The sequence below is a fragment of the Mercenaria mercenaria genome, unplaced genomic scaffold, assembly GCF_021730395.1.
Source record: "Mercenaria mercenaria strain notata unplaced genomic scaffold, MADL_Memer_1 contig_2041, whole genome shotgun sequence".
Lineage (NCBI taxonomy): Eukaryota > Metazoa > Mollusca > Bivalvia > Venerida > Veneridae > Mercenaria > Mercenaria mercenaria.
In genome coordinates, this window is record NW_026460072.1 from 46714 (window position 1) to 70373 (window position 23660).

General features: G+C 34.3%; 1 protein-coding gene across 1 annotated transcript in view; it reads right to left on the reverse strand.

Moving 5' to 3' along the window:
• Window positions 1-18546, reverse strand: part of LOC128552099 (uncharacterized) — a 36167-nt gene extending 17621 nt beyond the window's left edge. Inside the window, exons 1-4 of the mRNA XM_053533110.1 lie at window positions 10248-18546; window positions 9233-9323; window positions 3840-3947; window positions 3389-3463 (exon numbers count right to left, since the gene is read on the reverse strand). Coding sequence (XP_053389085.1) covers window positions 3389-3463; window positions 3840-3947; window positions 9233-9323; window positions 10248-10403 — 430 coding nt within the window. The 5' untranslated portion in view covers window positions 10404-18546. The remainder of the gene's footprint in view (window positions 1-3388; window positions 3464-3839; window positions 3948-9232; window positions 9324-10247) is intronic.
• Window positions 18547-23660: the final 5114 nt, after the last annotated feature.

Sequence of the window (23660 nt, forward strand, 5' to 3'; positions counted from 1 at the left end):
AATAGTCAGAAGAAGAAGTTTTTTTTTATTTTTCTAACTCTAATTAAGTAAGACGACTCTCTATGTAAATGATTCATAACTTGTAAATAAAATAGTAATGTTTTAGATCATATAGTGTTTTAAGCTTGTGCTAAAATATGTTTGTTAAATTAAATCATATTTTCCCTGATATTATCAGTGCGCACACATTTTTCCTACTGTTATATCTTAACTAACGTGCATTAATACCTTTTCCAGTTTTAGTTTCTAACACTTTTCATTTATAGCAGTCCTTTATAAACAGATAAGGAAGGATATTTTCAGCCTTTAAGGTAATTCATATTGAACTTTCTTTTATTATACGTTTCAACACTGCCACTTTTATGCCTCCATTTAGGAGCAGCAATGTACTTTTGCTAAAATGTTGTTTTTACATACATTTTATACTTTGTATGAATATGTACATTGATGAGACTAAAGAAAACTTACTAGCTTACTACAGTAAGTATAACTTTTAAAAAATATATTTTTTTTTCTGCAGACTATTATCTTATCTTTTCATCTATTCATTCTTAATTGTTTTTCCTTCGCTGCGTAGTTATAACAGTATAGCTGTTGACTGAATGTTTTAAGTTACAAAATAAAACCTATCCACAAGGGAAACAGCAGCGCCCCTCCTGATACAAAGTAGTAACCACTGTCACGACCATGAACTGCCTACACCCTACTTTTTATTCATGAACTATAATAACATGATATAATTCAATTGTTCTTTTAATTTGATTAAAATATCACATTATGTTTGTTCAAAAAACCACATTGCATTATTTCAGTTCGCGATGTCCTGATACAATGTAGTTTGTGTATCTAAACAGACACTTGGATTCAAGACACCTCCCAACCCACCTTCAAACTAACAGCATGTTTGTAGCATACAAAACACGCTCTGAGAGTAGGTGTCGATCGTAAAACAAGTTTTGTTACATATTCTAAAAAACATGAAGTCTCAGTTACAAATTCTGGTTTTCATATAATACTCGTCCGGGCTTTAGCAGTGGACCTTTAATGTTATTATTTTGTTTGTTTTTATTTCAATACCTATACGTGTGCGCTCTATCTATAATCACGTGATGTTTGCTGGCGGGAATTTTTATAAACCGGGAAACACTTATTAAAAACTGTAGACGAATGTTTTTATCTCAAATGTATTAGGAAAACAACGATTTTCAACAGAATTTTATGAAAAAAAAAAACATTGTAAGAAAATCGAAAAAATCTTGTTTACAAATGGAAAGGAAATATAATGTAAATATAAAAAAATGAAATATTTTTTTCGGTGTTCATGCGAAATGAACGACAAAATAGGATCGGCAAATTCATGAATCGTGCTTGCCGATCGTATTCCATTTGTAAACAAGATTATTTTATAAACTTCACATATTTTGTATTATTTAACATTAAAATCAGCTTCCCGGTCATTCTGTTCACTAGACGGAACAACTTTTACGTCCTCTAAGGAACGTTCTCCCCGAGTATACACGGACGGCGTCAAAACAGTGACCCGTTATCACTAAGCAGCATTGACGTCACGTTGGATCCTTTTCTTTTGCTGTGTATACAAAATGAACGTCATAATTATCCATGGATAAGAATAGTGCGAATGTAAATATATGATTTTGAAGTACTCATCTCCAGTTAAAAAAACACAAATGAAAAAAAAGTATGAAAAGTAAAAAAAGTAAACAAAAGTAAATAAAATGTGTTTACTTATACATGTATCATCCCCGTGCAGTCCAATATTACATGAAATAGTCTAATGTTAAACAAATATTGTACTTTATGTGAAAAACTACATTACGGATCCCCATTTAAAGCAATCCAATATAAAAGTTACAAGTTACGTTTTTATTTGAAAAGTAAGCAAAAATGCCTGGTAACCGTTATGCATAACGTTGCCCGGATAATATTCTATATCCCATGTATTAATTGTAAAACAAAAAACAAGGACATTACAATTTCATTTTAAATAATTTCTGAATTTTCTTCGGACACAATGATACGTTTAGAATAAATGTTACGGTAAAATTCTATAATATAACACTACATTCATGTTAAACTTGCAGAACTATTTTAGGTCCCGAGAAAGATTCACCTAAGTTCCATATCCGTGATCTAAGTTATGTCTAAATACATGTACCACAATTTGAATTACTAAATGTAACATAACTGGAAAAATCATTTTTAAACCATCAAAGCGGAAAGTCTGGTTTACAGTTACACAAGATCGAAAACAAGATTAAGTAAGTTGCAGTAGTAGAAAGTTAGCAGGATTTTTAAAGTACTGCACATGTGAGAACTCTTGTTAGTACGTAGTGGTATTTTCTGAACGGAATTCAGTTCTGAATACAGTACTTAAGGTTTTCTAATATCTTTACGAAAACAATGATTATTTTTCAAAATTATGTCAAATTTGGTAAACGAACCAAAAATTAAGGAAGTAAAACTAATAACATTTAATCATAACCAGTAATATCTAAAGTGTATAAGAAAAAGCTACCGCTTTAATGATTTAGTTGGAACCCCTGTAACGTTTTAATTTTATAGCAGCGTTTCGAACTAATGACCGCATAAGTGGACATTAGAATGAAAGAATAAAGTAAGTGAAAGGTCGATAATCATAAAGTGGTATAATAAAAAGTTCAGTGCAATTGGCAATATACTATCAACTTTAATCTGCAACAAATTGACTTGATTGTATAACAACTGTTATGACACTTTAAACGCGAAGCTTCTTAATTATAATTTCCACTTCATTGTAGATTTTATTACATGTTTATCTGAAAAGTAACCAAACTATAAACTGTTTCATGGTGGCTCCGCGCATCTGATTATCCGGAATTGACGACGTTATATTATTTATCCGGAACGCTTGAAATAATGCCTGGTAACCGTTATGCATAATGTTGCCCGGATAATATTCTATGGCCCATGTATTAATTGTAAAACAGAAAACCAAGGACATTACAATACCATTTTAAATAATTTCTGAATTTACTTCGGATACAATGATACGTCTAAAATAAATGTTATAGTAAAATTCTATAATGTAGAACTACATTCGTGTTAAACTTGCAGAAATATTTTAGGTCCAGAGAAACAAGTTCACCTAACTTCCATATCCGTGATCTAAGTTATGTCTAAATACCACACTAAATATAACATAAGTGGAAAAATCATTTTTAAACCATCAAAGTGGTAAGTCTGGTTTACAGTTACACAAGATCGAAAACAAGATTAAGTAAGTTGCAGTATTAGAAAGTTAGCAGGATTTTTAAGGTACTGCACATGTGAGAACTCTTGTTAGTACCGTAGTGGTATTTTTTGAACGGAAACATGGGATGTATATTACCTTTCAATGTTTTCCCTTTACCCATATGCATGATTGCATTCTTCGTCAGACCTGCTGCAGTCTTTTGTGCAAACGCTAGAAGTATAAAATCTTAATGCTACTGATGAATCACTATTTTACCTTTATGTTCAACTTAATACTATTTTACCTTTACGTTCGACTTAACATAATATCTTATTGTTTCTTTTTTTCAAAATTTTCAATGGTATTTATATCTTATATAACAGCCTCAGTATTAAGTATGATAAAGCTTTTATTTTAGCAATATTTTAAAAGTAAGTTCTTTCAAACACACGAATTCAAGCTTATGGCGTTTAATATTATTTCAATAGCAGTATTTAGCAAAATGATCAAAACTTTCTTATACTTCGTACAATGGCTTGGGCTGTCAAGCGCATATAAATCATTCTTCGAAGTATTTTTCTCTATTGATTAAAAAGTTAACTGGTACCTGAAATGTTTCCTCCATTACGACCATAATACATATAAAATGGTATAGTAACTGCGCCTGATACAATCTTCGCAACAATATTTCTCTGAAACGATTGTTCTCCAGTATCTAAAATTAAGGAGAAATTTAAAGCTTTAGTATACGGCCTACTCTCATAAAATGGGAATTTTGTAGACCATGCATGTGTATTGCGCAAGTCCTTTACATAAAACTTTTTTTTCTAAAATCCTTCTGCACGCAGAACACTTCCTTTTTCACAGCGACAATTTTAGTAATGTTACTATTACATGTTTATAATTACTAGCAATTAATATACCGGGGAAATGAATGGTATGAAAATATTATATTTTTATATTAAGGTGATTAATGTTGCTAATATAGGTTACATGTTCAGTTAACGCCATTACTCCACCTACCAACCAAAGTTGACCTAACTTCGGTTATTTCGATATTTCGATATGTCGACGAAGTCGAGATATCAAGATTTCACTGTATTTTGATAATTCAAAATATCATATAAATGCGTAAATCGTAAATCAAACTCGAATAATGAAGAATTATAATATGAAATTGTTTACGTCAAACTGTGATCATTAGATATAACAGCACTTCATGGGGCCTCCATGGTCGAGTGGTAAAGGTTGCTGACTTCAAATCACTTGCCCCTCATCGATGTGGGTTCGAGCCTCACTAGGGGCGTTGAATTCTTCATGTGAGGAAGCCAACCAGCTGGTTTACGGAAGATCGGTGGTTCTACCTAGGTGCCCGCTCGTGATGGAATAATGCACGGAGGGGCACCGGGGTCTTCCTCCACAATTAAAGCTGGAAAGTCGCCTTATCACCTTTAATTGTGTCGGTGCGACGTTAAACCCAACAAAATAAATAAATGAATAGGAGCATTTCAAATGAGGTTACTTTTTTATTTTGGCTAGATAAGAAAAAGAAAATCTAACTAACTGTCATGCGTGTATTGATTGGTAAACTGTAAAGATTAATTAAACCAAACATTAAACATTCTATTTGCATGAAACCATACATTCATGTATGGTCCTAAACATAAACTGAGGTACATTCAGCCTGTATTAAAACATCTACAAACTTACAATGCACTTTATGTCAAACAAAGGCAAAGTAACGTATACCATTCAATTAACATCTAATAAAAGTTTGAACTTAGATGGTCCCTAAATTTTGTTTCGATATAAAAAAAGCAGATATCACAATGCTTTCTTCTTCTGTTTATCGTACGCGACTACACTGTCAGACCAGTAGCCTCGATGAAACTTGTGGTTTGCCGCAGATCAACAATGCCTCCGTACAGTTTCTGGTGGACTGAGTTATCTATCGGCTAAGTCGCAGCTCGCTTCTGGTCATGCGTTTTACATCTCTGAAGTATACGCTCCGCAGTCTGATCTTCCTCACCGTATGGACTAGTTAGCGATGATGCCAGTCTGTATTTCTTGTACATGTGAACATTGAGCTTATTGTGCCCCTAGCAGAGTCTGACCATCATCACTTGTTCAGACCGATCAAGGAGATGAAAAGCATCTTCCTCTATCCTTGGTCTCATTCGTGCCTTGATGATAATGACTTTCTCCTTGTTCTGCTGGTTGATTTGACTGAGCTCCTAGCTTAGGCAGATTGGCTGTCTCTTCATTGCCTGCAAGTCCACAATGGGATGGAATCTACTGAAGTGCTAAAATGCTTTATGTTGGACAATAATATTGTCATCATTCGCATAAATATTATCAGCCTCGGATTCGCCTCGGTTTCCAGTATTGTCCTCATTCTGATAATTATAACTGTCTCATAACTTTCCAACGATATACAAAATATATGATCGGCATTGGTAACACCTTTGACGTTTAATTGAATTCCAACAGTGGTATAAAAGAAGTAGCACTGGTCGAATAACTTGACAAGTGACTCCGCTGAAAATCATTTAATCAGAGCATGGCAATAATATGCACAACTACGTTCCACACTTATCAATCGTCATGTCTCGTGACCTAATTAATGCATTTATGTTCTCTTGTAGAAATAAATGATGTTATATTTTGGTGATAAATGGTGATAAACTTATTTTGATGTTGTAAGAGATAACTTGTCTGCTACTATTCAACATTCAACATCTGTGGCCTTTCTGTTATACGGTTTGTTTCGTAAATTTATAATCTACATGCTTGGCGGCAAAACATGTGAGAAGTCCGTACATGTATTTGCCACGCCCTTGAACCAGTTTGCTAGCTGAAATCATCCGTACAACATCGATAGAAGAAATGCTGTATAATAGTTACCTCGTAGTATGAATTTAAGCAGTTACGTTGGTTACGTTGGTTGGATGGTATTCAGGAAAAGGCATGGTTGCTGGGACACAAAAGAAAGATAAGTTTTATATAATTGTGTTGTTGTCATGCATAACAAAGCATGTTTTAGAACAATGTTCAGCTTTGCATTCCATTCAACCATTCATTCAAAATCTCCAGCTCTGCACACATGTATGTTTGTAAATAGTTTGACAATTATCATGTAACAAAAGCCTATTTTTCTGTAATTTGAGATACTCAAAATTACTGGTATTAAATGATGATAGCGATGAATAAAATACCGATATCAAAGTGTTCAGTTTCGTCAGCATGATATAATGTTGTGACAAGTTCTTTAGATGATAATGACAATATGCGCTGATATATATAAAGTATGACAATGTTATTATGGTGTTGGTAATGATGATGATGGTGGTATGTTGATGATTGTGATATTATGATGATATGACAATGACATTGATGATGATGATGATGTTGATGCTATTATTAAAAATATAGTGATATTTAGTTTGTGTCTATACGATCATAATGAAATTATGATGATGATAAATTATGATGGTGATTTTATGACAAAATTGCGTTGATAGTACAATTTGACGTTATGATCATGAAGATGATAATCATTATATAATGACGATGATGATGATGATAATAATATAACATGATGATGATATGACGATACAACAATGCTCTGATGATAATGATGGTACGTTTTGAGAATATGGTGATATGATGTTACACGACAATATGATTTTGATTACGATGATGATATAGTATAATGAATCTGATAGTATGATGACGGCATGACGATGATGACAATGATGATTGTGGTATTATGGAATGACAATGATATGATATCATGTTGGTACATTATGGTACGTTAATGACGATGGTCACGTCGATAATGGTAATGATGACGATGGGATAATATTCTGATGATCATATGACAACAATGTCGATGATGATGATAATGAAGTTGATCTGAATAATTGTTATAATGCTCCATATTACTAATTCGTTTTAATATATTGTAATCATTAAGTATTTCGGTTTGCTAGCTATATTCAAACATAAGGGGGAGTACACCAGGTAAAATGAAAAAAGGGTAGAAGGGAAACGACAGGTAAAAGGTAAAATTACGTTTGACTTAGTATTGAAGTTGTTTGAAATTTTTTATTGTTCAATGTTTCAGAAACTTAATTTTAAAAATGAATGATAATAATGTAATTATGAAAATAGTAGATATAATTCATTTGCGGTCGGTAAAATATTAGTCATAAGGCAAGGATCAGTTGTCCCTCTCTGTTTGGTGTTCGAACCACGTTCAGGGTTAGATACAGCTTGTAAGAAGCAATTCAGCTGGCTTAAAAAAGGATCATCAAATTGAGTGTTCTACTGCAGCACTCGCTCTTGTCTTAATCATAAGTTGCTTCTAACATGGGCAAGGCTGTTCATTAAACGATATCGGCTCAGACCAGTATGCAATTATAAAAATGCAGGTATTAGATTATGAACTTGGGATGTCTAGTTTCATACTATTTCTGTCAGTAACAGTATTAGCAGACCAGGTATTAGCATATGTTTTGATACATATTAAGTCACATGTATAACCGCTGGCAGACTTTAAAGATTTATATATCATCTGTTACCATTCATCTAGTTTATTGAGATGTAAGAATTTATAAATGTTATTTTGTCAAGGCCTTTGTTTTAAATTTCGGTACAAGAAAAGATGACATCTAGATTTATCGACACATATGAAGGTGACCGTTACGGTAAAACAGAATACAGATGGAACTTCATTATAAACGGTAAAAAAGTGTCTTGTTTATGTCTTGAATTAACGAAGGTGAGATATTCCTTTTATATATTATTTTAGCTCATGTAATTAACATGTAATTTTGACAAAGAAAACTTGAAAACGAACAGCATACGTGTAGGTTCAAAGAGCATCTCATGCGACAAAAATCAAACAAGTAAAAATATTCACATAAAAATTATGTGTAAGGGTACAAGTTATGTATCAGGTAAAGATTAACTTAAAGTCTTTGGAAAACGCTGAATATTACATATACTTGTAAAAATGTAATTCACAATTTGTATGCACATGTGCATGATATCGCTATCTCTCAGTTACTTGGAATATAGCCTGCTGTTCATAAAAAATTCTACCATTTCCAATACAATAATATACAGCAAGTTGCGTAAACACTATAAAACATGGTAAATCAAGTGTCACAACTCTGCTGAAAATCAGTGAACTAGAACATGCTGATGACATGTATAACTACGCTTGACACTAACAACGTCTATAAGGTTTGATGGAAATCTGCCCAACAGGGTAAAGGATTTGCCAAAATATCATAACATTTGACAAATATAGTGTCATAACTGCCCCAGAAATCACTGAAACAGAACATGCTTATAAAACGAAATATAAGAATGGTAACTGCCCCCTCATGTAAGATTTGTTAAGAAAATAATCATTCACTACTTTGAAAGTGTAGTGGCTAAAATTGATAAATCAAGGGCCAAACCTCTACTGAACCGGAAAAAGTCCACAGCAAACAAAAAAAGAGCTTGGAGCTGATCAGTCTTGGGAGGTTTGGTAGAAATAAAAGGCGGCCAAACATTCGTAAAATCTGATAAATCAGGTCAATTACTCAACTGAAAATCATAAAACAAGATAATGGCGACGACATGCACATCAAGGCTTGGCAATGATAACTCATGTAAAGTTTTGGGTAATTTCATCTCGTGGGGTTGTAGTAGTTGTGTGGACAAATTTGTGACACTCAGACAGACAGACGGATGGACTGATAATACTAAATCAAAATGTTTCCCCCACTAAATGCAAGAGACCTTAATATTCGTAAGGATACAGTGATGGACGAATTCTTATGTGATGAGGCTGGACAGACATTGTGAACGAAACAAATATATATCAGCTTAGAATGTCAATAATAAATATTTTATTCATCAAATCCCGATACAAACGTAAGAGATTTTGTCCATTAGTGCATTGGGTACAATTAGCGAACAGTTTAGAAACAAACAGGGTAATACCTTGAGTACCTTTACGCTTCTGTTCTTCTGCAATAATTTTAGATTCAAGTTGACGAAAAATAGTAGAATAACTTTCGTATTCTTGAGCCATCTGCAAGAATAACAGTAGTGATGAAGAGAATGCATGTAAATTATTATCATACAAAAGCAAAAGGTGTTCAGTGTTTCATATAATAGCTATAGCAAATATAAATTTATCATAATACAGTTGAATATCGTTACCCCGATATCGGTTAACTCAATACACCTGATAGCACGATGTTTTTTTTTAGTCGGTCCCGACTTTTCTCTATATAGTTTTTTGGTAATATTTATCATTAGCTCGATATCATTAGCTCGATTTTTTTGTTTAGCTCGATGGGATTTTTTAGTCCCGTCAACTTACCTATACTGTTTTTACGCCCAGTTTCGTCGATGTCACAACTAGAGCGTCTAAAATATCGATGTTATTTTAAGGGGTGAAAATTAACCTATTGTTGTCCGTCGATGTACTAATTATAATTAGGTTATTTTGTGTGTGTGTGTGTTTTGTTATATGTTAGCAAGTTAGCATTTAATTCTCAACTATCAGTCTAAAAGGCGCGCAAGAGGGCAATCTCTTTCCCAGTATAACAATATTTTGTTTGAGTAACAATATGCGTATTACAATGACAACTTTTCGTTATTAAAACCCATTAAAATGACGTGTTTACGTTTTATATTATTCTTTTTTCCCCTTTTAAATCCACTAAAAGAAGCATGGGATGTACAATATAGACGTCCTAATCATATACAGATACAAAATATAGATATACGATATCATTACGTCGACCTTCGGATACGTCGATGAAATGTTTTGCAGTCCCTGGAATATTGAGGTAACGGTATTTGACTGTAATTCTAAACGAAATTGATGAGCAGTATTTTATAGATTTTATTGTTTATGTCCACTTCTTAATCAATATTTAAATACATTATTTAAATATTCGTTATGTCTGCTTCAGTTTAGAAACAATAAAATGAAGAAGAAAAAAACCTGTGGCACATTTCCTTGTGTTTGAAAGAATTCACTCTTCATAGAGTCACGATCTTTTTGAAAGGTAGATAATCCTTTTGAAATGTATGTCTCTGTGTCTTTTATGTGTTTTTTCTTCAGTTTGTCCAGTACACATTTGCATTCTTCTGAAAACATCTTTCGAACCTTTTTCTGTTAACAAATCATAAAAAGCTGTAATTTGAGCCATGTCAAACGCACCTTTTATATTCTAGGTAAGCATTGAATAATGTCAGAATACATGCACCCGAAACAGCTTTCAGTTCAGTGTGTACAATTAAGACCATTGCAGCTATCTGATGGGATTTGTAGTATTTGTCACGATAATGAAAATAGTAAAACGGAATAAAGTTATCACAGTTGTTGTGAAATGCACTAACAGTCTGAAGTATTGTTGCGGTTAGTTATTAAAACAGTTGTGTAAAACTGAGCATAATCTTCTATGGCATAGAATAGAAAATTCTTAATGGGGCACTTTTTCTGCACTACACTACTGCATTTTGACATATTTCGAGGTGAAAAAAAGAAAACGTAAAAACGTTTTATCTCTATTGCCACTCTATCACCTTTGCCGAATGGGGCACTTTTTCTGCACTACACTACTGCATTTTGACATATTTCGAGGTGAAAAAAAGAAAACGTAAAAACGTTTTATCTCTATTGCCACTCTATCACCTTTGCCGAATGGGGCACTTTTTCTGCACTACACTACCGCATTTTGACATATTTCGAGGTGAAAAAAAGAAAACGTACAAACGTTTTATCTCTATTGACACTCTATCACCTTTGCCGAATGGGGCACTTTTTCTGCAATACACTACTGCATTTTGACATATTTCGAGGTGAAAAAAGAGAAAACGTAAAAACGTTTTATCTCTATTGACACTCTATCACCTTTGCCGAATGGGGCTTGTTTGCTGCACTACACTACCGCATTTTGACATATTTCGAGGTGAAAAAAAGAAAACGTACAAACCTTTTATCTCTATTGACACTCTATCACCTTTGTCGAATGGGGCACTTTTTCTGCACTACACTACTGCATTTTGACATATTTCGAGGTTAAAAAAAGAAAACGTAAGACGTTTTATCTCTATTGACACTCTATCACCTTTGCCGAATGATTTTGTGCTTGAACTTTTAATTTTGCTTATTATACATTTCAGGCTCTCAGATTTCAGTAAAGATGACTAACGTTGTATTGAATTATCCTTAACCGCCTAAAAACTGCATTTCATTTACATTTCATTTCATTGTGTCTTAAAAGAAAAATGTCATGACGGTCTTAGATCATGACCAATCAAATGACTTTCACAGCTGAAACGGTAATAAAATTCCAGTGGAAGCAAGCCCTGCTAAATTGTCTTTTCTTCTACCATGACATTATTTAAAGGTATTTAGTTTGTTTCAGCATAATATAGTACGCAGGTGAAGTTTCCAAAATAAAGCAAAATTTGATATTACTTAAACAATTGACAAGGAACGTTGATTAAGTGTTTTGAATCCTCGATGCGCAACGACAGACACGAGCGACGTCATACATAACGTCGTAACGTAACAAAGGTAGCGATAAAAACAGATATGTACAGATATGTAGTCAAGACGAGTACAAAGCATTTTCGGATTTAGTACTTAATATTATATTTTGCATGTTTGATTTGTTTTTTATTTTGAAAAAAGAAAACAAAACAAAATGAAAAAGAAAGACAGGTTTTAAATACTTAATGAAAAACACTACGATGTTGAGGTAAATCATTGCATATATATATATATATATCATAATTGGCGTATTTACTAGCTTTGCGTTTCATTCAAACACATATTCACCTTATTATATTAAAGTGATTCATTTCAATTCTTCCATTTCAAGAAATACACACTAAAATTTCAGTATCTATCATTTGGGCCATAGTCTTCTTTTAAATAATTAAAACTAGTTGAAGGTACTCAAATCTTTCTTTATATTTTAAACATTGGACAAGTGATGAATAGTCTAGCTTTGTCTTACTTTAAGGTTAGAAAGCTCAAAGATGGAAACAATATCAGTTTTTACTAGTTTAGTGTGTTTAAACAAAGCCTACTATAATAACAGATTAAACGCACTTAGTGATGAAACAAATGATAAGCTATAGATATGAGGAAAAAACAGTTTCAATAAATTCGTATAAGCTGTTAATTAACCAATCGCAGTATAATTTACTTTCATTTCTGTAAAGTATAGAAAAAAAAACACGCAAATTCTTTAACAGAGTTTGCAATCTTAATTTCAAGGATACCAGTAGATAGCCCTGTCTCAGACAAACGCAGCGATATGAATATCAAATATAATAAATATAAATATCGAAACATTTTCAGAAATGGAATTTAGCGCACTTCAATAGTAAGGCGACAAGATGCCTACTGACTGCTCTTTCGTTCAGCTAGTGTGCTTAATAAATGGAATGCAGGGTATCACCGCTGTCTGCAGCAAAATCATATCGTCCTGATTGTTTTCCTTGTACTCTATGAAATTATTACGAGCAATAATAACGCGATCGCTGAAGAACGACACGTGGTCCTCTTGACTAAACTCGCAAGGTACGTATTTCAAGCTTCTTCATGTAACAAGTGAAGCTGCAGGACAAACGTTTCAAACTATAGTTTTTCATGTTATTAGATGAAATTTGTATGATAATAAGAGATATACTTATATTATTATATTAGATGTTAATACAAACATGCAAAAAAAATATATATGACGTTTTATTTTCAATGCATAATTAAATTTAGTACACTTTTCCGACAGAGACCGGTTGTTTAACGTTTCATAGAGCTATAATACAATTTGAGCACTTTTCAGGTTAGGTTTCAAGAGTCAATTAACTAAACCGATGTAACCTCACATGCAGTCTTCCCAAAAAAATTGAGTTGAGGAGGTATGACTTTAGATATATTCTCTCTGATCAAATTGTCACTGATATCAAACTCACAATATTTTGATTTGCGTTATAGAGTTGACTCACATGCTGCAATGTTTTTGTTAACTTAAATTTAGACTTTCTAAAAAAATAAGAATGATGTTCATGAACTGTTTATTTGCCTTATCTTGTTCTCATACGTAGACTTCAACAACAAAAGCTTTATTTTTCTGTAGGTGTAATTTTTGTTTACTTTTAACAATGATTATACATGAAATGAGATTTAATTTCACTCATAGATTTCTGAAATATCAATTCATATAACTAATGGCATATACCGAAGTATAGTTAATATAAAATTAAACATAAATCAGATAATATACCTAACAGGACCTGTTAGGTCAGAAAGCAGTCCAATGCATGTTAATCATCACAAAAGTTAAAATAAATGTCTTCTGTAATCCGGTTTACCGAATGCTACGACTTGTTTGAAATGTATTTACATTACTTAATCATAATTATATATGTGAAACATTATACAATCATCATAAAATCCGCGAGGCTTATATAACAGAACACATCTGTCATGTTCGAATCATTTACCAAAATCCTGACCGTTATAGAGTCATTCTAACAATAGACACAGGGTCGGATTTGGGAATGTGCTATAGAAGGTGAATGCGGCCTTTAAAGTGCTAACGAGTTTATTTTTAATAATTTTACAATGTCAAATTGAATGATTGTTTTTTTTGTCCTCATGTAATCCAGTCCTGAACTACATTTCATAATTTTCTGAGTTTAATGAGGATCAAGAAAAATTGTGGCCTCTAGAGTGTTGGCAAGATTTTTCTATGATTTAAACGAATGACAAAGCTTTTGATCTCGTGTAACCAAGTAGGAATATGTCTCTTAGATTTAATGAAAGCAAACATTCTGACAAAGTATTATTAAATTATATTATAAACATCAAGTACAGAACATGGCGTCTCTAGAATGTAAACCATAATTTACTTTGATTTGACATACTGACCTAGCTTTTGGTGTCAGGTCAACCATTTTTAAAATTGATAGGGAATTAGTTTATAGATACATATACCTGGGCAAAGTATTATCAGATATATTACAATATGTGACATGTTAAGTATTAACAATGTTGTTCTACAATTTTTACTAGTGACTTAGGGCTTGGCCTCGTGAAACTCAGTTTTAAATTTGACATCGAATTAAAAAAGCCAGATATTAAGACTAATTATTATGACGATCAATTACAAAATGTGGTCTACAGCGTATTAAAAACGTTTTCCTACCATCTGAACTAATTACCTAGGTTTTTTACCTTGTGACGTAAATATTCACGATTTATTATTTGAATTATGATTGCTTCGCTTCCTCTGACATGATATAAATGTTCTGAATATACACTCCGTTCTTTATGTGGTTGCTCCGTTAGTTTTTGGCGGCAAATTTCATGTAGTAGATATGCTCCGTCGTGATTGGCGGGAATTTTAGGAATAGAGTAACTCATTTTTCGTGCTTGGTTACTGAGTGATTGTCAAGTTAATTACATGTTACACGAAGTCTATCAATGTCATGATTTTTCTAGACTTGTATTCACTTTTGGCGGCAAAACTTGTAGGGTATATATATCACATGATTTTATATACATGTTAAAGTTGTGCAAAGGGAAATGTTAAAGGAGTAAATATAGGAATTAAAGAGCAAAATTGTAAAAATACGATACTTCGATTTAAATATAAATTTGGATGTGATAAAATTTTGGATTATATGAAAAATTAGAAGTGTAGAAGTGTAAAAGTTGTTATTTCTCATCGTGTCGTTGAATAGTTAAAAACTAAATAAAGAAATGGGTTCGTCGCCACATTGAAATGGTCCCGCGAACCGGATATTGAAAACGAAAATTTGAAAGTTAAGTAAACCATATAAAGTGAATATCAAGTTGTAGTGACAGCAAATTCGATAAGTGGTTGTTTAAAATTATGTGTGTACTTTTCACGTACTGTGATACGTGTTAAAAGGGTGACAAAATGGCGAATGTGTCTTCCGTCAAGGGTGTAAGAACGCGGTATCACAATACGCTGGAAAAGGAGTTCCAACATGCAAATGATATATTGGAAAGTGACGTGAGTACTTTTAATTTACCCGCAACTTTAAGAGCAATACAGAAGTTGACAGAATGCCTGGGTGAAAAAGAACCTGAATTTGTAGAAACTGTGTTAGATGAAGATTGCCAATTGAATTTTGCTGTTGAGAATTGCCTGATTGAACTTAAGCAGTTTAGTGAAAATTTTTCTGTTAAAACTGAACATTCAGATGAGCAGAAAACCCCGATTGAACCTTCAGGCACTGAGAGATTAATTCATGTGCAAGAACATATGCAGAAAATGATGTCTTCTCAGATGGAACAGCAAAAAGAATTGGTTGCAAAGATTGCATTAAATAAAAAATCAAAGTCCCGTTCAGTAAATCTTCCAAAGTTGGAACTGAAGAGAAGATGTTTTACGGAAATAAAGTGGAATGGTGTGAACTCTGGGATGTCTTTGATTGTACTGTGAATCAAAATACAAAATTATCAAACGTGAAAAAGTTCAGTTATCTTCAGAGCAAACTAGGTGGTGAAGCAAAACGCACGGTGGAGGGATTAGCTAGGTCAAATAAGAATTATGATATTGTAGTGGAGTTTCTTCACAAGAGATATGGAAACGAGCAGGAAATAGTCGACTTATATTACAAGGAGATGAGTGTGCAATCCCCTTCAAATAAAGTTGAAAGCTTGATACATCCTTAGATACGACAGAGAAACACTTACGGAGTCTTGAAGTTCTTGGGGAAAATGTTAATCAGCATGTGTTTGTGTCAATGATTCGAACAAAATTACCCGAGGATGTGCTCCGCCAATTAGAATTACACAAAGGAGCAAAGACACTTGAACTTCTTAGACTTCTGATGCGAGATTATGTTGTTGCATGTGAAAAGGCAGAGAAACGCAAGGGTGATATAGTGAACAGAACTAGTCTCTCAAACAATTTAAACAAAACTAAATAATTTGATAGTTACAGTTCAAGGCCTGAAAGACGTATTGAGGCGCCTAAAACTCGTAGCTCAGCAGTCTTTGTTTGCAAATGCAAATTCAACTCCTCATACATCAGTAAATAATGTGTGCAAGTACTGTGAACAAAAGACACTGGAGCGATGAGTGCACACGATATAAAACATTAGAAGAACGAAAGAGGAAGATAAAGGGATGTTATTATAGATGTCTAAAGATGGGTCATATGGCAAGTGAGAGTAAAACAAACAAAGCGTGAGTTTACTGTGGTGAATACAACAAACGTCATAAATGTTTGTGCCCCAAAAAATTTAGAGTGAAACAACGAACAGAAATAAGTGTAAATCTGTCTGAAGAAATAAATTTTTGTGCAGAGGATAGTGCGGTTGAAAAAGATAATGCTATGGTTTCTGTTGGTGAAACGTGTTTATGCAAACGGCTACTACAGAAGTGAAACATCCTTGCAATGCAGATTCTGTCAAGACAAGACTTCTCCTGGATTGTGGTTCCCAGCGGACATACATTACACAGTCTTTAGCAGACAGACTTGGACTAAAACCACAAAGGTCAGAAGAGTTGAAAGTAGTGATATTTGGAAGTAGTCTGTCAAGAGTAATGAAAACAATGCTGACAACATTATGTTTGAAACTAAAAAAAATGGACAATTTAAGAACATAGATGCTAACATTGTGCCTGTTATCAGTGGAAATATTCAAAGAAAAACACTTGGTACTTCAGCTGTGAACGATTATAGTCACATTATCAACAGTCTGGAACTAGCGGACATACTTCCACAAGAAAACGGGTCATCAAGTTTTGATTTACTTTTAGGAAATGATTATTACCTGGATATTGTGCTATCCAAAAAAAATGGAATTACTACCTGTTGAGCTACAAACTTGGGTGGACGAACAAGAACTGATGCTGGTTTTAAAAGTACGCCAAATTATTTCAATGTTACAAAGGCAAATATGTTTCAAAGTGTCGACAATACTTTAGATAATAAACCAAATCTCGAAGATTTCTGGAACGTGGACTCCATTGGAATTAAAGATCAACTTGCACAATCAAATGATGAAATAGCTATGAAAACGTTTAAACAAACAGTTAAGTTTGATGACAGAAGATATCAGGTCACTCGGCCCTGGAAACATGAACATCCACAGCTTCTAAATAACAGAGAGTTGGCATATGTAAGGCTAAAGTCAAGTTTGAAGAAGTTACCCGGAAAACCAGAACTTTTGGAGAAATGCAATTCAGTGATTCAAGAACAACTTGATAAAGTTATTATTGAGAAAGTGAACGATAAAGTTTTAGATGGCTGAACCATTACATACCTCACCATGCTGTGATTACACCAAAGAAAACTACAACTAAATTAAGAGTGGTTTATGATGCTTCGGCAAAGTTGAGCAAAGACAGCAAAAGCTTAAATGAGTGTCTATACAGAGGACCTGTTTTCTTACACGATTTGTGTGGACTGTTGATGAGATTCAATTTACACAAAGTTGCACTTGTATCAGATATAGAGAAAGCGTTTCTGCAAGTTTGGTTACAACCTAGTCAAGGGGGTGTAACTCGATTTCTGTGGTTGAGAGATACACAAATTCCAGAAGTAACAGCCGATAATGTACAGGCCTTCAGATTCTGCAGAGTATCTTTTGGAGTAATTTCGAGCCCAATTCTACTAGGAGCAACTGTTTAAGCACATCTAGACTCTTACGATACAGACATTACCAGAATGTTGAGGGACATTTATGTTGACAACATCATTACCGGAGAAAGAGATGATAAAGAGACCATTCAATTGTACCAGTCAGTTAAGTCTATTTTCAAGGACGCTTCAATGAACTTACGGGAGTGGCTCTCTCACAGTGCCAAAGTGAACGAATTCATTTCAAAGGATGATCGAGCAGACCTTAAGGACATGCAACTATTTTGCCTTGAAACAGCTAAAAGATATCGACGTGATTTTAAGTTATCAAAGAGAAACATCCTGAAGAGGATTGCCTCTGTGTTTGATCCTATGGGATTGTTTTTTCCTGTCATACTGCGTGGAAAAGTACTACTTTAAGAATAATGGACCAAACAGTTCGAATGGGACGATACGACTGAAGATGAGAGAACTGAGCAAATTTGGACTGAACGGAATAACGACTTAAGTGAAATCCACACGCACAAAGTTCAGAGGTTCATAGAAGACTTTGGTGATAAGAATATAACCTACAGTATTCTGTGTTTCTGTGATGCGTCAACGGCAGCATATGCTTCTACAATATCTCTTCATAGAGAAAGTGACAATGAATCAAAAACGGACTTACTTTCGCAGACACGACTTGCTCCTGTCAAAGGAATGACTGTCCCTAGCTTAGAGGTGATGGCTATTTTGATAAGTTTGCGATGCATTTCGTTTGTAAAACAACATTTGAATCTGGATATTGCCAAAACATACTTGCGGTGTGATTCTCAGGTTGCGCTTGGATAGATAAACAGTGATAAGAATTTGCCAGTCTTTGTGAAAAACCGGGTGGCTAAAATTCAAGAACATGGTGATTTAACAATCAGTTACATCAACACAAAAGAAAATCCTGCTGACATAGCTACTAGAGGTGCAACTCTAGAAGTGTTAAGTAATGATAAGTTGTGTTGGAATGATCCGTCTTGGCTCAGTAAACGATCATGCGAATGGAAAACAAGAAAATATTCTATAAATGGAGTCAGCTTAGAAACACCAGCTGAGTTGAGTGAGGAGGTCAATCCGTCAATTAGTGCTAATAAAAAGGATTCATATTCGAAAAAGACAATTCGATCTGATAGAAAGGAACTATTTGAAATAGACTGGGAAAGATATTCATCGGTCACGAGGTTATTGCGTGTGACAGCTTGGATTATGAAATTTATCAAGAAGCTGAGAAAGAAACAGGTTAAGGAATACATCACAAGTGACGATGACAAAGACGCTGAAACTATTTGGATATCATACATACAACATAAAGTGTATTTCAAGGAATGTGATGGATTGAATGACAAAATGATGATAAATGTGCAGTGGCAGTTGGGACTATACATGGATGAAATTAGTCTTATTCGATGTGCTGGAAGGTTAGACAACTCAGATTTGCGAGAAGGAGCAAGACGCCCAATACTTTTACCTTCGGGAGAAAGATTTACAAGGCTTATAAAAAAAGTACACAAAGAGAAATTGCATTCCGGGGAATCACAAACACCCGCAAGACTACGATATAAAAATTGGGTACCACAAGGTCGATCTACTGTAAAATCGATTATTCGTCTGTGCTCGATTTGTCACCGACACGAAGGTGATCCATACAGAATTCCGCCGATGGCGCCTTTACCAGCTTCAAGAGTACAAGAATCACGTGCGTTTTCAAGGTCATGAGTGGATTAAATTGGACCATTACTTGTGACAACTGTTGAAGGACCGACAAAAAAGTGTGGCTGTGTTTGTTTTCTTGTATGGTTACCAGACCAGTGCATGTAGAAGTGATTCAGGATATGACTTCAAAAGAGTTCCTACTTGGATTTAAACGCTATATATCACAACGTTGGGTTCCAAGGGAGATCATTAGTGACAATACTGCTCAATTTAAATTAGCTAGCAAAACATTGGATCTTATATGAAAAAATGTGACAAGATGTGATGAAGTGCAGTCATGTGTGTCATCTGCTGGGATAAACTGGCATTTCATTGTGGAGTTAGCACCCTGGAGGGGGGGTTTTACGAAAGACATGTTGGACTTGTTAAACGTGCTTTGCGAAAAACTCTTGGTAGTACAATGCTTACTCTGATTCAGATGCAAACATTGATAAAAGAAGTAGAGGCTGTAGTGAATTCAAGACACTTAGTTTACGTGTGTGATGATTTAAATTCCAACATCACTCTTACTCCAAGTCATTTCCTGACACCAAATTCACACACATGTACACCAGAAGCCAGTTTGGACAACTCAGATTTGGAATACACCCCTTACGAAAGTTCAAGTGACCATTTGCTGACAATATGGAAAAAGGGTCAAAGACTTTTAAATGAGTTCTAGAGAATTTGGAGAGACGAATATTTGAAAAGTTTACGTGAACGTATGCAGACATTCTTAAAAAACGGGGAGGGCTGTGTCAAAAAATCGACCAAAAGTTGAAGATATAGTACTTATTAAAGACAATACACCAATAGGTAGTTGGAAGATTGGAAAAGTACAGGAACTGTTGTTTAGCAGAGACGGCGAAGTCAGGTCTACTAAAATCAAGTTACCGTCCGGGAAAGTGCTCGGTAGAAAAAAACAAAGACAAATATTAAACAGGGAATGCCACGTACCAAAAACGCAGCCTCCTCAAAACGAAACCCCCAGCACGCAGACGCGTGCACCACACACACACACACATACACACGCACACACACGCATACATGTAAACGCAACCAATCGGGGATGTAAGCTATAAACCTACCAACTGGGAACTTCTTTATTACTGTAGCTACAGTTATCATATTTCTATCAACTCTTATTCTTATGATCTTAAAATTATCCGCACAAACACACACAAAGCCAACACACAAGGACAAAACGAACAAACAAAGGAACACACAAGGACAAAACGAACAAACAGTGAAACACAGTGGGGCACCACCTTGGAACTCAATATGTTATATCCAGTGGAATGTAGCACTACAGAGCCGGAACAGACGAAAATATATCAGCGGAATCTGAAATCGACAAAAGAGCAAACCGACCTAAAAAAAGCAGCGGAGCTGGCAAAAAAAGATAAAAGAAAGTGTTTAACTTATGGATAGATCCAGTTTAACAGAACAGTAATTTCGATAAATGTGGTGCTAATCGTCATATATATGATACTTTTAAAATCACAAAGGACAAATTATAATGAGACTTACTCAGATCGTTCAGCACGACTTTTATGTCGTGTTATTGGTACCGTTTAGTTTTTCAACATGACCATTTCGGCCTGGGTGGTTCAAATACTCCCGCTTTCATAGCCTTGGGTATTGTATAATCACCCTTTGGATATGTTGCCTGCTTTTTAATTGTGTCTTTTGACAGTTCCTGTGATACGCAGGCTCCATGACTTCAGATTTCCTTCCTAAATTCTAGTTTGTTTAGTTCTGCCCATTGTTTTCTCGTTTGGGGCAAACCCATTATTTTATCTGGGGACCAAACGCCGCTCTTCGTGGTATTACACGCCTCAACACGTGTATCATTGAAGGTTCCATGTTCACCGCCGTTTGAATACATCTGCGGATGTCTCTAAATTGCTTTTTGTACTTTTAGCATGTGTAAATGTTGAGTTCTGCTCAACCCGGGGCTAGAGGGCGTGGACGGTAGCATGCATTTCCACGCCCGTCCATGAACAGGCTCAATCAAACCGAGCCTGCAACATTTTCGTTTTTGTCGTGTTGAGCGACCTGCGAAGTTTCCACTTTTTTCTTTTTTCTCTCATTAGATATACCGGAGCAAAGGGCAAGAACAATTCAATAAAGTATTTATTTCCCTCGATAAAATACGAACGGAGCAAAGTTGTATAGGTGTGTATAGCGGATTACAATCATGAAATCCACGTGCAAGGGATTAGTGCATTTCATGTGCTTTTATTGTGAACACATAATTTACTTTGTAAGTGTTAAAAGTATATCGTTCTTCAGTGAAAATAGAAAAATGGGAAAGTTTTATTGTGACACTTGTAACAAATGTTTCACAGAAAAGAGGAATTTAAACCGTCATATTGATGAGAGACATTTCGATGTAGAGAAATGAAACTGCGTTTGTGATGACTGTGAAGCTACGTTTAAGAGAAAGTCATACTTGAAGCCACATCTTCGCTCAGTTCATGGACTTACAAGGAGAGAAGCATGCGATAGATATCTGTCAGCCAAACGAGGGGTGAGGAAACCCTGTTATTACGATGAAGTAAGCGTTAACGGTGATGTTATTGATGCTATTGCTGAGGAACAGGAGTTAGAGGAGATTGATAATATTATTAATAGCCACGAGCAAGCAATTGGTAGAAATGATGATTACTCGAATGAAGTGGTCAATGAAGTTGTAACTGAAAGTGCCAAAGTTGATGAAAATGTACTTGTTGAAAGTCAAAATGAAGATGTTAGTGTAAGTGTTAATGGAATGCTGAGTATAGCGATATTTCGGATATAGATGATATGATTACTGTAAGCGATGAGGAAAGAGCAGACAGTAACATTAAAGTCATAATGCAGTATTGTTGCATCAGTATGGAGCGAACATGTGTTTACAGAGGGGATGAACTTATACAAACTCAGGAATATATGTGGGCGAACATTGAATATGAACTGGAAATTAGAGGAATAGAACTGTTTCGAACGTTTGTGGTAATACTGGATTTTGTATAGAACACTAAGAAATGTTTATGGTGTATAGTATTAGTACAAGTTGGACATTACGTGATGTGCATAACTTTGATATATTGAAGGTTTGACTGTATTTGTTTACTTAATTACGACATAATGTTCTTTAACTATGTAATATATTTCATACTGTTTAGGTCGGGAGTGTCGTGAATATTCACGATTTATTATTTGAATTATGATTGCTCCGCTTCATTTGACATGATATAAATGTTCTGAATATACACTCCGTTCTTTATGTGGTTGCTCCGTTAGTTTTTGGCGGCAAATTTCATGTAGTAGATATACTCTGTCGTGATTGGCGGAAATGTTAGGAATAGAGTAACTCATTTTTCGTGTTTGGTTACTGAGTCATTGTCAAGTTAATTACATGTTACACAAAGTCATCAATGTCATGATTCTTCTAGACTTGTATTCACTTTTGGCGGTAAAACTTGTAGGGTATATATCACATGATTTTACATACATGTTAGAGTTAAAAAAATTGTGCAAAGGGAAATGTTAAAGGAGTAAACATAGGAATTAAAGAGCAAAATTGTAAAATACGATACTTGGATTTAAACATAAATCTGGATGTGATAAAATTTTGGATTATATGAAATATTCAACAAAACAGATATCGGGAGAGATCTATTCATATATATTCTCATTTAATAGCTGTCCTTCTATAGTGTTTTTATATAGAATATGTCAAATAACATTTCTATTCACGAGATAAATGTTTACCTACAGCAAATTGAAATATTTCTCTCGTTTTTCATACTGTGAAGCTTATAATTTATGTTCATATTTTAATCGCTAATACGACTGTGTTCGGACGTGGGCAAGTTAGATGTAATATCAGACTAAAATAAAATGAAACTGATAATTACGTCACGATTTTATATTACTCGCTTGTGTTCTATCCTGTAAAAGGGTCTTTCCCCAGATGTTATTTGTACTAAATCGTAATAGCAACATTTTTGGTATTGGCAAATAAATTCAGTTAAGTGCATATCATTGTTTCAGTCTCTAATAAATCA